General features: G+C 33.6%; 1 protein-coding gene across 5 annotated transcripts in view; it reads right to left on the bottom strand.

Moving 5' to 3' along the window:
- Positions 1-11,414, bottom strand: part of LOC125668583 (delphilin-like) — a 52,741-nt gene extending 41,327 nt beyond the window's left edge. For 4 of the 5 annotated variants that reach the window (XM_056164309.1, XM_056164311.1, XM_048902874.2 and 1 more), the window contains exons 1-3: positions 10,951-11,408; positions 10,468-10,679; positions 3,247-3,401 (exon numbers count right to left, since the gene is read on the bottom strand). In XM_056164309.1, coding sequence (XP_056020284.1) covers positions 3,247-3,401; positions 10,468-10,679; positions 10,951-11,335 — 752 coding nt within the window. In that variant the 5' untranslated portion in view covers positions 11,336-11,408. Of the gene's footprint in view, positions 1-3,246; positions 3,402-10,467; positions 10,680-10,950 lie in introns of all 5 variants that reach the window. The other variant, XM_048902872.2, reaches the window with a different exon arrangement.
- Between the last annotated feature and the right edge of the window lie 4,201 nt (positions 11,415-15,615).

The raw sequence follows: 15,615 nt of genomic DNA, 5'->3' as shown, positions 1-15,615 counted from the left end.
TATCTTAAATTGTAAACAAGGATCAAATTAGCATTTGGTAGCCGGTTTCAATATCTTATCTATCACATGTAAGTACCAATTAATTCTTGTAATATGTTAATTTACCATCATTTACAGTTAAATACCAATAAATATTATTATTCACAATCTAAAACATTTCACAAAGCATTTACAAACATGGATGAACATAATGTGTGTAAATGTAACACTGTATTCTGGGAAATATTCATCCCATTTTATTTTCGCCCCATTCGCCCTCATTGTCACTGGGCGAATTTAAGAGTATGCGAAACTGTTTTCCCTCATATTTCTCTTTTAACACAACTACATATGTATGTCTGGGTGAATTTAAAATGGAGCAAATCTGTTTGCAAGAGTAGAAAGGCAAAAATAACCTTACATACAGTATTGCACGCGTTCATATCAGTGCCGATAATGCTTCAGTTTCTAACTAAACCTGACAAGAGTATAATGATTAAATTATCAACATAAACAATGGAAATATAGTTTAATAGCTATACATGTATAACAAATGAGTTATTGACCTTATATTGGTGAAAATTGGCATCTGTTGGGTTTAAATTTGAAAAATTTACTCACAAGAGTTCAGTATGTTAGCACGTCGACTGCTGTTCTATAGATCGTGGGTTCAAGTCCAGCAGGGATTTAAAAAAATTTCAGCTTACTTTCTACTAAAACAGCATTTTTTGAATAAATAAAGTAAATTAAAAAGTTTTCAATTTCAAAATATTGTTGTACATATCCTCCACTTTTTATCCATATCAAATTTCTCTGGTGTAGCATACCTCCTTGATCACTATGACCATTTTGAATGTTCAGTTATTACAGGTAGAATGGTTGTTACAGGTATAATGGTTATTACAGGTAGAATGATTGTTACAGGTAGAATGGATGTTACAGGTAGAATGGTTATTACAGGTAGAATAGATATTACAGGTAGAATTGTTATACAGGTAGAATGGTTATTACAGGTAGAATGAATGTTACAGGTAGAATGAATGTTACAGGTAGAATGGATGTTACAGGTAGAATGAATGTTACAGGTAGAATGGATGTTACAGGTAGAATGGATGTTACAGGTAGAATGGTTATTACAGGTAGAATGGTTATTACAGGTAGAATTGTTATACAGGTAGAATGGTTATTACAGGTAGAATGGATGTTACAGGCAGAATGATTGTTATAGGTAGAATGGTTATTACAGGTAGAATAGTTATTACAGGTAGAATGGTTATTACAGGTAGAATGGATGTTACAGGTAGAATGGTTATTACAGGTAGAATGATTGTTACAGGTAGAATGGATGTTACAGGTAGAATGGTTATTACAGGTAGAATGGTTGTTACAGGTAGAATGGTTGTTACAGGTAGAATAGTTATTACAGGTAGAATTGTTATACAGGTAGAATGGTTATTACAGGTAGAATGGATGTTACAGGCAGAATGATTGTTACAGGTAGAATGGTTATTACAGGTAGAATGGTTATTACAGGTAGAATGGTTGTTACAGGTAGAATGGTTGTTACGGGTAGAATGTTTATTACGGGTAGAATGGTTTTTACAGGTAGAATGGTTATTACAGGTAGAATGGTTATTACAGGTAGAATGGTTGTTACGGGTAGAATGTTTATTACGGGTAGAATGGTTTTTACAGGTAGAATGGTTATACAGGTAGAATGGTTGTTACAGGTAGAATGAATGTTACAGGTAGAATGGTTGTTACAGGTAGAATGAATGTTACAGGTAGAATGGTTTTTACAGGTAGAATGGTTATTACAGGTAGAATGGTTATACAGGTAGAATGGTTGTTACAGGTAGAATGAATGTTACAGGTAGAATGGTTGTTACAGGTAGAATGAATGTTACAGGTAGAATGGATGTTACAGGTAGAATGGTTGTTACAGGTAGAATGGTTATTACAGGTAGAATGGTTGTTTCAGGTAGAATGGATGTTACAGGTAGAATGGTTGTTACAGGTAGAATGAATGTTACAGGTAGAATGGTTTTTACAGGTAGAATGGTTATACAGGTAGAATGAATGTTACAGGTAGAATGAATGTTACAGGTAGAATGGATGTTACAGGTAGAATGGTTGTTACAGGTAGAATGATTGTTACAGGTAGAATAGTTATACAGGCAGAATGGATGTTACAAGTAGAATGATTGTTACAGGCAGAATGGATGTTACAGGTAGAATGATTGTTACAGGTAGAATAGTTATTACAGGTAGAATGGATGTTACAGGTAGAATGGTTATTACAGGTAGAATGGATGTTACAGGTAGAATGATTGTTACAGGTAGAATAGTTATACAGGCAGAATGGATGTTACAGGTAGAATGATTGTTACAGGTAGAATGGATGTTACAGGTAGAATAGTTATTACAGGTAGAATGGTTATTACAGGTAGAATAGTTATTACAGGTAGAATGGTTATTACAGGTAGAATAGTTATTACAGGTAGAATGATTGTTACAGGTAGAATGGATGTTACAGGTAGAATGGATGTTACAGGTAGAATAGTTATTACAGGTAGAATTGTTATACAGGTAGAATGGTTATTACAGGTAGAATGGATGTTACAGGTAGAATGGATATTACAGGTAGAATGGATGTTACAGGTAGAATGATTGTTACAGGTAGAATGGATATTACAGGTAGAATGGTTATTACAGGCAGAATGGTTGTGTGTTACATTAGCATATCATTGTTACAGGTAGAGAAGCTATTACAGATAGAATTTTTGTTACTTAAGTACAAAGGTTGTTAATTACACTAGTAAAATAGTTGTTACTGCAGTAGAGTGGCAAGGTATATTTTTTGCTAGTGTAGTAGAATTGTTGTTACAAATGTACAACAGAATATGGTTAATACAGGTAGAATAGTTGTTCCAGGTAAATATGTTGTTACATGCAGGTAAAAATTTTGTTAATTATATGAACTGCAAGGTAGAATTGTTGTTAATTATATGCACTGCCAGGTAGAATTGTTGTTATTAATAATTACATGATCTGCCAAGTAGAATTGTTGTTAATTAAATGCACTGCCAGGTAGAAATGTTGTTAATTACATGCTCTGTAAGGTAGAATTGTTGTAAAAGGAATTAAGCATTAATTGTTACTGACTCCTAACAATCAGAGTATATACAATGTTGGGTAGAAGTATAGGATGAAATTCAGATATGTAACAAAAACTCTACAACATCTCCTTAGGATTTAATGCACTACCTGATTTGCTGAATAATCCTGGTCTGCTTGGGGGTCTTGAGAATTGCTGCCAAAGCCCTGGCCAGCATGTCCACGTCTCTGTCCTCAGCATACTGTTTCAACACACTGACCACTGCCATTTTTTTCTCGTAGTCACTCCCTAGGATCTCATTCATCTGAGTGAAGTGAGGACACAATGTATCAATATGCACAGTATAGATAGGGAGATAGATCTGCTTTCTTATGAATGGAATTAGCGCCATATCCCCTTTTAAGAATCACACCAAAGCACTCATAGATCCCGAAATTTAAAATCAGCGTGTGATCTTGTGAGGAAAATTCTGATTTCTCTTCAAACAACCTAAAAGCTGAGATGATTTTTTTTTTTGCAAAAGTTTAGTTTTCACTAGCAACTAATTTATCACCATAGTAACCATAACTTTTCAAAAAGCCCTTTATCTCGTGATATCACCGAGACATCAATGGAATATTGTTGTTTTAGCATTTCCTAGTTCTGTCTCTGGACAATATTCCATACAGAAATTGGATTAAATTACAACACAAGGACCTCCACTGCTAGTGGCACTAGATGAATCCTGAGTAGAGGTTTCACCATCATTATGAGTCCTGGGATGTGAAAATGTTTTTGTTCAAACAATGAATAAACAAGCCAATGGCTGATATAAAGTAATTTTGCTTTGTTGAATACTGGTACCAAATGCACATGAAATTGGGAAAAGCAATTAATTTGATTAATTTTCCTGGCTGGTATATTGTCGAGTTGTTAGACAACTGTTGAACTTAACAAAATCGACAGTAATAAAGAACACACATAGCTACTGTGATTAAAACAAGCCCGGCTTCAATAGTGAGCATGTCTATACACAGCTCATCAAGTTCATACTTATCTTATGAAAAAAAAAATTTCAATTACATCAAACAATGTGTGCTTTATTCTTTTAACTAGAAAACCAGATTTTCCCTTGTTACAGCAATCTTTAATCTCAGTCAGTTGGTAGAAGTAATTTAGCACATTCTGGAAATCTTTTAAATTCTAAAGCATCTAATTCTTACCCATGCATTCTCAACTTCCCTGTTACTAACATAAAATGCCAGTACCTACCGAAATAACTGGTAACAGTTGTTTCATAATTTGTGGTAATCAATATCATATAAAAACCACTATTATAAACACCTGCAATGCATTTTACACCTAATTTTTCTGTACAATAATCTGAACTGTTTTAATTGTAACCAGGTAATCAAAGATAGGGGTTTTTTTTCATCAAAAGCCCCTAACTTCATCAATAAAACTTTGCATGTTATCAAAATAAATAATTTATTCTTGATATTGTGTCTTAATAATGTTTTAGAAATAATTGAGCACCATGCATTTCATAACATATATTCTCACAACAACTATCTCCCCAATATATGTATGTTCGTGCATTAATTTAAGTTTTAAACACTTAAACCGGTCACTGAGAAAGTCCTGGAAGCCTAATTTTTAGGTCAGAGGTCAAGATCAAATTCAGACAAAAGTCTAGTGTTTGACCTCTCAAAGCTACATGTATAGAGGTTCTATTACAATGTCTGGATGGATGGGTCAAGAGTCAGGAAACAGAAAGTGTATACTATCATATAAAAAGATACATACTATCTAAAAGTCAATTGGAATTTTAAAAAGAATTTATAAATTATGTGCTTTATGTCAAATGATACAATATTCAAAACTATGACTTTCTACATTTTTAGCTCAGTGGTGTAATCTAAGAAATGTTTAAAGTGTATGTACATAAAATAAAATTGTCAGAATTTCAAACATGCATGTGCAGCAAGGATTATTCTGAACATTCGAGATGATCCAACACCATCACAATGTTATATGCAGAAAATTGAACTAGATGCCTCTCTCAGATTATTTTGTTTACAGAAAACTTATCTTACTTTTTAAAATTTTACATGGATTAATGCCAGATAATTTGAGGTAACTCCAAACTTGCACTATTAATGGGTTTAAACTAGAAAAACTGTATTAAATTCCTCTTAATAATTATATTAGTTTGATTTAATAATCAATAACCAAAAAAACTGAAATATATGTTCACAGTTGCCACATACATTAACTTCAAAGATGCCCCATACATGTACATAAACAGAGGTTATATATATCAACATCAGAAAATCGCAGTTTTGTTAAACAGCATAATAAAAATACATAAAAACTGGTTAATATGAGATTAATTTTAACAGTTTTAAAAAATATATATATATACTAGTCTTACTATGATGGCAAGCATCACAAAAGGGCCCTGCTTAATGTAGCATTATATATTTGCTAGCTAGGTTCAAAGTCTGCAACTCTTTCAAAAATAAGTCATCAAACTTCATTTGTAACCCACTGATTAAGTGCATGTCAACAGCTGCAATGATAACCAAAAAAGTCCAGAAAAGTGTTCATACCCACGTGCGAACACACACAAACACACACACAAAGGCTGATCACAATAGCTTCCCTAGAGCACCAGCCTATTGGCAGAGCCCTAATAAATTAATATTAGACATACTTTTAGAGAAAATACCAGCACAGGAGTTATTGCCCTTGACAACATTCTTTTGAATGATAAAAACAATTGATTATTTGCAGAAAATATAAAAATTAAAAGTATGAAATAATTTACCAGATTCTTATTGTACCCACTGAATAAAAAATGAAAAAAAGATTTTGCAAAAAAACCTCTGATGTCACATGAGGGTGGAGTTTCAACACCATGATGCATCACAATTAAGCCAAAGAGAAACACAAAATTCTATTACGAATATATCTTATATGTACTTATACAACTGAGACTGAATACTGCGGAATCATCATTGTTCATGGGGGATTGATGTTCGTGGATTTCGTGGGTCACTCTTACCCACAAATTTACGTGTCCTTGAACATTTTTTAAACCAAGTAGAGTTATTTCCCCTAGTGACATCGTATCGCTTATACCCATAAAATTACCTGCCCACAAACCAGCAAAATTAATTGCTTACCCATGAGCATTGGCCCCCACGAATTAAAATAATTCCACAGTATAATAAAATAATCTTTCAGAATATATCACATAGTCATCTATATGCGATGAGCTCAATGAATATTTGGGCTCTAACTCAGCGATACCAATTTATGGTATCACAGAGTTCGGGCCCAAACAGGCTTAGAACCCCTGTGCTATCACCCTGTTGCATTGTAACCTTTTTTAAAGCTGTATATCTAATTTGTGTCATACTGTCAGACCAATAAAATCTTGTTATTTTTTTTATACATGTATCTTTATCCTTTCAACTAATATAGTTTGGTTTTTTTCTCACTAATATGCACCTTCCAGCTGTTTTGATATGCATGAGTGCCACCATATTAAAAACTAGCTAAATGCGACACACTGGGTTAATATGAAAACCATTTATAACATAGCAGACGGACAATCAAACTCCATACTTCCCACAGAAATGTACAGACTACGCAGAGAAAGAATTTAAGGTGGGTCGATCCTCATGTGACTTATCAATATTAATGGTTAAAAATGGAAAAACTGTATTAATTTCCACTCAATATAGTTTAATCTAACCAATAACCAAAGAAAATGTGTATGTTGCCACCCTTTTAAAGATGTCAGACATACTAAAACAGAAGCATATATCAACATAAAAAAAACCGCACATTTTCGTTCAACAGAATGATGAAAATTAATACAAACTTGTTGAAATGACAGATTTTAAATGTCCACAGTTTAAGAAATCTGATAATTCATAGATATATAAAAATTAATTGTGGGTATTAGTAAAATCATTATGTCATAGATATGCAGTAGAGGAAATTCCAGCATAGAAGTTATTGCCCTTGACAACATTTTTAAAATTATTAATAATTGATTATCTATGGAAAATAAAAACTTTTTCAGCATCAAAAGTTTACCAGATTTTTTATTTTATTCAGTGAATAAAATTTCTGTGAAAGATATATTTCAATCATGCGCAAAATTTAATTAAATAAAGATTTTGCAAAAACCTATGACGTCATATGAAGATCGATCAACCTTAATTATCAAAGACTAAGGACCCTTATAACTCTAATTACAAGACTCAATGGCCATGCATATATTGCTCTGACATTGGAGTAGTTGTATTTTGAAACATATCAAATCTCATTATGACCTTCTTGTGGTCCCCTGCTAACCCCAGAGCTCATGCTGTGAAAAACTAAAATTTTCACTAAAATGAGAATACTTGCATATTCTATAAACAATTTAAGCCTTGTGGTTCTTGAAAAGTCCTCAATAAATGCATTTTATGGTGACAGCATACTTCATAAGAGGTGTTTTAACCAGCCATTAATAAAATTTTGGTTTAATGAGTAGTACCTTAAAACCAATTAAGGTTCATGCTGAAAATATGAGAAGAGAAAACTTATAATAACCATGAGGTCAGTGACTAACCAAGTGAATAAAACTGATCAAACACAGCCTTAAAGGTACCCTGAATTCTATTCACTAACTTAATTAGCCAACCAAAACCAAAGAAACTATCCTGACTTATCCAATCAGGAAACAGATAGTTTAATTACTCAATTAGGAAAGCATGGCAACAGGAATGACTGTAACTTCCTGTTTAATACAAAAAACCATATTTTGTTAATGATTACGAGGACAGTGGTAACTAAAAAACCAAACTGAACTAGTTTGCAACAAACATGTATTTATTGTCTATGGTGAAAGCTTAATATCAATTTCAAAAACAAAAAAAATATAAGAGAAAAGATTCAGTGAATATGTAAATATTTCTTGATGAAATACAAGCATAATTAGGTTCTAGTATGGATTTGACACCTATATAATTAACAAGTGTTTTCTGTATACAAAAATTCAATTTCACTTGAACTGCCAATGCTTGTAAATAAATAAAGAAATCTCACACACGGCTGGATTGAGATCAAGACAGGTGATTGGAGGTAGGTTTTCTTTATGGCTAACACTTCTTGTAAAATAAATGAAGTCTGTTCCTGTGGGTGTTGTTATTATTGATCTAGGATGCCCACATTATTGCTGTTCTTCCAAGATCAGGAAAAGAAAGCTCTCAACCAGGAATGCCTTCAGTTCTTACAGTGTGTCAAGGTGTAATGTTAGCAGATATATGAAAGATGTTTTGACAGGATTTCTAGGAATTTCTTATTGTGCTTATATATAGCCTGAAAGAAAATAAGTTAAATCTTTAGCCTTCTTTAGTTGTTGTATGACCTTTTAAATTAACATGTTTAAAACCAATATCATATTATTTCTTTATTAATTGTGGTATGTACACTTTCAGAAATTTCCTTCAAAAGTGACCATCTGTCGCACTTCTTTTCTGTAAACGAAGCACATAAACATCATCTGTTTGTCCTTAAGTGGAAATTGAGGAAAATGCATGGACAACATTTGGTGTGTAATTAAATATAAACCCATCAATTATTCATGGGGGGGGGGGGCACATCAGTCATTGTACACCATCTTCTTGAGTTTGATTTTACAACTTAGCTCATCTTCCACATACTTAGTAAAAATTCTTGTTTATTTAAGAAATGAACAGCACTTTTGAGCTGTTCATGGTCAGTATGAACGGATTTGGATTTGAGGCAAATTCTGTGAATCGCATTAGCATTTGCCTCAAATTCAAATCCGTTCATATTGACCATGAACAGCTCTAAAGTGCTGTTCATTTCTTATATTTATATTCATTTACTAGATCACCGTTTGTTTACATTGCTTCTATTTTGTTGCATAAAACGAACTCCTAGCCTCTGTCACAAAATATCTATGCTTTTATCAACATTGCAAGGTGTACTGTATTTTGGACGTAGGAGACAGCAAGGTTGGGATGATAATCCACGTAAGTTCACAGTCTTAATCCGAGGTGTGACTTGCGAGATCTTTGTAACACATGTTGTATTTTTTTCAAATCATTACGCTCTCTCAGTCGCGTGCTTTAAGCTAGTTTATAAACTGTTCATAGTCAATATGAACGGATTGTGTCGCGTGCTGAAATTGGTTGGTTCATAGAGGAAAATGTGATTTGTAATATAAATATATATATATGTAAAACATGTACAACACTAAATTCCAGCAACACCCAATACATAGATACTAAGAAAATGTCAGATCCAAGGATACAAGGTCAAAAATTATCAACAACACCCAATACAGAGATACTAAGAAAGTGTCAGATCCAAGGATACAAGGTCAAAAATTATCAACAACACCCAATACAGAGATACTAAGAAAGTGTCAGATCCAAGGATACAAGGTCAAAAATTATCAACAACACAAACTAAATAAATCCTAGAAACAACCTGAAGTTCCTTCCTCAGGACAAATGAAAAAGAGTTTTAACATTAAGAAAAATGCTTTCTTGTTTGTAAAATTTTTCATGTGTCCTGAGGAACAGGTTGTCCCTAGTAGGGTTTATCCACGATCATGTCATTTGGTCAGTTGTAGAGCTTTATATTATATTACACCACCTTCTTGAGCTTCATTTTACAAATTAGAAAGAGAGAGGGGAATTTTTCACGTTATATTGATCTAGAAATTAATTATGGCTCTTCATTTTGTTTCAACAATATTAATTCTATCTTGAAAAATACCTATGGCATTATGCCAAATAACTACAGTATAAATAGTTCAAAGTTTTACCATATATGTCCTTTCCACTTCCATTTAATCTATTTGAATTTGTTTTTTCAGTTACATTTATGGATGGATCATGTACATATTATACATTGTTTGCATTACAGTACGTATGTTACATATTACATACCCAGAGATTTAAGTGAACAAACCCCAACCAATTCACACCGGTATTTCACTTCAAAACTGAAGGCATGTCCACATCTTACCCCTCGTGTAGCGACTTGGCCCTGATTTTTTTTTTAAATGTCCACCTGACGATTTGAAGTCTTACCTTCTCGTGTAGTGACTTGGCCCTGATTTTTTTTTAACATGTCCACCTGACGATTTGAAGTCTTACCCTCTCGTGTAGTGACTTGGCCCTGATTTTTTTATAACATGTCCACCTGACGATTTGAAGTCTTACCCTCTCGTGTAGTGACTTGGCCCTGATTTTTTTATAACATGTCCACCTGACGATTTGAAGTCTTACCCTCTCGTGTAGTGACTTGGCCCTGATTTTTTTTTAACATGTCCACCTGACGATTTGAAGTCTTACCCTCTCGTGTAGCGACTTGGCCCTTTTCACTCTCCCCCACTCCCCCGTTGGATTTTGAGCTTGGACATTCTTCTTCACCACCTGTTTGTACTCTTTCCGCTTCCCTGTGGGTATGACACTGATAGACAGCCTTCTTAACCTCCCATTTAAGAAGGGTCGAATGTCTTCTTGTTTTCTGACAGCAAAACCATTGATTTCCAAAAGAACATCACCTGTTAATATCATAGGTAAAATCAAATGTTAGTTTGGTGTTGTTTTTGTTTTCTCTCTACAGAATCAGTTCAAATATACTTGTGCCACACAGTGTTAATATTCAATTGAAAAACTGGAAAAACAAGTACATTTAAAGTCACTGATAGAAAAATCTCCAATTAATTTAACAGTATTACATCTTCATACAATAATAAAATAAATTGAAAGCTTTAATTCTCCCTGTGAAACTTCAAAGTTTTTATCTATTCTATCATCCTATTTAAAACTCACCTGGTTTAATTCCCACTTGATGAGCTGGACCCGATAATTCCACATTTTTTATTCGGACAGGTTTATTTCCCTGAACATCAAAGCCACATCCTGAAACTCGAGAAGACACTAACTCTATCAGCTGCACCCTAGTGATAACTCCCAAGGTAGGGGGTTGTGATCTACTATGTTTGGCCAAGGACTTCAGGGTGGTTGCTGATGCATTCGTGACATCTTCCCCATCGAGTTCGATAATTTCATCTCCTGGAGAAAGACCAGCACTGAATGCAATGCTGCCTTTGGCTACACTTAAAACATAAGATGGACCTTCACCAAAAATATCAAATCCACAAGATTTGGGCCATTTGTGTGACATTCTCAATGGCATGGTGATAATTGTCATCATGCATTTGCACCAAACAATGAGAAATTCAACTGTTTTACGTCTTTGTTGTCATGGGCTCTCGATCTCTACTTCGCAATACCTAAAAAGTGAAAGTTTATTTTACCATCAAAATCTAAACAAAAATGTAATTAATATGTACATATATATATTTCAACTGTGCCTATGAAAAAAATTCACTTTCATAACAATTACATATACACTGTACATCAAATATGAAAATGAACAAAACCGAAATTGTGCCCAAGTAAAGTCTTTCAGCAGCTAACTACACGTCATTTAGAACTGTAAACATCTGGGAAAGCTGATGTCATATCTAAAGAATTAAAAAACAAAAACATCAGTGGGTAAATGATTCGTAAGATACCTACATACACGGTACAACGCCCCCTGAAATACGCTGGACAGATCACCAATAAACCCGCCGCTTGTTTTTCTTGCGCCTCATCTCTGGCTTCTGAACACAGCCCAGTACAATAACCCAATATCGATTCAAGACCTTGTTTTACTATTGTTTATTGATTACTTTGTACACACCTTTGCTCATTACGATGTTTGCAGTTTCCCGCCATTATCATTTCCCCGATAATATCCCCTTTCCGATCCGTAGGCATCGCGTGAAACCCACGTGGGGTTTGCACAATGGTCCGTAGGCAGGGGTGTTGTTACGAACCTGTTTGCAAGTACGCACGTGCTTCCACATCATCAGGATCTTTTAAAATTGTCCAGTACTTACTCATTAAACTTCCATTAACCAGTGGCGTAGCTTCCATTGAGGCAACCGAGGCAGCTGCCTCGGTAAAAAAAAAAAACAACACCTTTTACGTTGTTAAAATGTCGATAGCTTCTGGGGGGCGCAGCCCCCCAGACCCCCTGCCTCGGTAATATTCGAACCCAAGCTACGCCTATGCATTAACCCCCATGACTTGAGTTCACGAAAAACAACTCATCCTTACTATTTGTTTAAATACAGAGATGCTTAGATAATGTAGGCCCCAAATTTATATTATAAACAGCATATTGTTATACTGTTTGTTATATATATGTGTGTGTATAATCATTTGTAGTGCGTATACGTGTAGTTTTCTCATAATGCATAGGTACATCATACCAGTCATTCATTTCCAATCAACCTTGAACGAATTTCAAATGTCATTCAGGAGCGTAGCCATAAAGAAAAAGAAGTGTATGCAAACTACGGCAAGGGGTCTGGGGGCCACCTTGAGGCCCCTAATGGATCCAGGGTTTTGCCCTGGAAGGGGCTCATTCGCCCCGGGGAAGATCCTGGGTTTTACCAATGAAATCACCTAGTTTCTGTGAATAGAAACAAAGTTTCTTGATAAAAACAAAAAGAATGCACAAAATTATTTTCTAGTGTTTTTAATGCTAACTCATGACTTTACATTTGTTTTACGAATTGTGTTGTCTATGGAGTAATGTGTAGTTATTTATGTTATTTATAATCTTGACAAATCTATAACAATTCAATTCTTAAAAATGAGTTTTGATAGTAGCGATTTCAGTCTAAATATATTGTGCATATATTTTCCAGACAAAGAATGAAAGATCCAATCCTTAATTAACTGATAAAAAATCTTCTCGACAGATATACATGTATATGCAAATCTTATCTCGGAGTGGATATCCGATGCATCTTCAAGTTAATAAAATATGATGTAGGTAAGATTTTAAAAGGGAAAATATATTCCCACCTTTGAATATTCTATGTTTACACTCATGCACGTGTAGGATGTTGCTTCTGTCCAAAGACAATATGTGAGATAAACCCTGGGGATGAGGGGTGGTATGTGTGTAATTTCCCACCATAAATTCAAAAAGAAAGTGACTAAAATCTTATACCGAGGTGTATATATAATGTAGGCATAATATTGCATTTTTAAAAGTTGTAATAACACCTGTTTTCGTGTTATAACGTCTTTCTATTTATTTTTTTCCTCATAGTTTGATCCTAATAGGCTTTCGTCATGGAGCACCAAATTAACATAAACTCAAATAATTGAAGATATCTTTTTTAGCACGTTTTTATACAGTCGAACTCCATAAAATTGTACTCATACTCAAAGGTGAAGGTTAATAACCTTTTTTAAAATCACTCTCGCACTGAAATGGAGTACATGCTCAAGATTTCTTGAGTATGCTTCGAAGCTTGCCCGGAGCTGTACTCAACAAACGTGGCTGATTTTGAGTATGAATACGGTAAAAGTGTAGTAACCTCTAGGCCTAATATATATATAACGCAGGGAAGACACCGATATCGGTGGCGGATTTAAATTTTCAAATTTAAGGTAAATCGTGGTCTCTTGTTTAGAAAAGTGTAAATGATAAAAGAAGCAATCATTTCGTCCACTCTCAGAGCAATAAATGGCAAAATCTTTTGATTTATTAAATTACGTTTATTGGGAGAACTTACTTTTTTTCCAAAAATCCTTAAAATTTGCGTCATTTTAATGATAGAAAATAGTAAAAGTTACTACATAATAGACTTTGAAGCCCTATAAAGTCTGTGAAATCCAGGAGCTTAATTCGGGAGGTTTCGTCCTGGACCCACTGGGGGTCTCAAGGCGGCCCCCAGACCCACTGCCTCATAAAGTTGCACCCCCCCCCCACACACACACACACACACTAACCGCAATTCCTGGATCCGACCCTGGATATGTAATTTAAAGTAAAACTTTACATGTGCTAGCTATAGCTATAGGGGGAAATGGTTTTGAGAGAGAATATTAGTGAGAACATGCCCCCATACCACTTGTCACCACTAATCTAATATTTTGTATTTACTTCTTTCACATACTGTGGATCACGTTTATGGGGACGTAGTTGTGAGGACAGAATTTTGTCCTCATAGTGTATTTTCTGTCCTCACAACTGTCAAGTGGTAAAAAATTGTCATCACTTTACACGACACGTTTCTCTCTCTCTCTCTCTCTCTCTCTCTCTCTCTCTCTCTCGCAAATGATGTGTACGCAGTTCCGTATGGCACACCGTTTTTACATTTATTCCTCTTTAAAGATATCTTATAAATTTTAAAAGTTATAAGATATCTTCTAAACTTTATTATATATATATGTTATATCGTTAATAAGATATCTTATGTGTTTTATACGATATCTCATAAGACATATCATAAATGACTTTTTATAAGAGATCTCATAAACTCTAGGAAATATCTTGTTTAATATACAAGATATCCTATAAAGTTTGTGATATATCTTATATAGTTTATAAGATGATTTATATGTTTTATAAGATATCTTATAAAAACAAATTCATAAAATATCTTCTATTTTCAATAAGATATCCCATAAACTTAATAAGATATCTTGTTTAATATATAAGATATATCTAATAAACCTTGTCATATAGCTTGTATATTTTATGAGAAACATGTTTCTTATAAACTGTAGATTGTATGATATATCTTATAAGATATATTAGATATCTCATAGAAAATATCTCATAAATCATCTAAGCTATCTTTAGAGAGGAATAAATTTGGTGTGTCATAGTTTTTACATGTATTCATAAATTTTATAAGATATCTTATAAAAGTTATAAGATATATTTTAAGTTTATGAGATATCTTTTATCCTTTATAAGATATATTATAAAAGATATATGAGATATCTTTTATATTTTTCTTTATGAGATATCTTATCAAACATATATGTTTTATAAGATATCTCATCAACATTATAAGATATCTTATATGTTTTGTAAGATATCTCATAAATGAATTTTTATAAAATATCTCATAAATGAATTTTTATAAAATATCTCATAAACTTTATAAGATATCTTTAAAACTGTAAATTATATGATGTATCTTATAACATTTATTAGATATCTTATTGAAAATAGAAGACATCTAAAAAATTATATAAGATATATCTTTATAGAGAAACAAATATAAATATGCCCATGGGTTACGCTGTTGATGACCATCCGGAACTTGATGACTTCAAGATGCGTTTTCGCCGGGACAGATTGACAACTTGACATTCTACGTGTGCAGTTCATGTGTATATTCGAAAGCTACTGGCCCACGATCAACTCTAGACTCATGAAATGTTTAAAGGTTTATATGTATACATCCTGCATTACATAGTAGACCCAAGAAGCATTAAAACAATTTGCCTATAGAGATTTAAGGATCGCGTATCTTGTAACCATCGTCTTTCTGTAGGGCTAGTGGTTTCTGAAGGATCTGTCAGACTGAATAATATTGAAAGAAGTTTAAGGACGTGTGTGATGTGTAGGGT

This window comes from Ostrea edulis, chromosome 4 (assembly GCF_947568905.1).
Source record: "Ostrea edulis chromosome 4, xbOstEdul1.1, whole genome shotgun sequence".
NCBI lineage: Eukaryota > Metazoa > Mollusca > Bivalvia > Ostreida > Ostreidae > Ostrea > Ostrea edulis.
The sequence above is the reverse complement of the archived record's forward strand: the minus strand, read 5'-3'. Positions and strand labels throughout refer to the sequence as shown.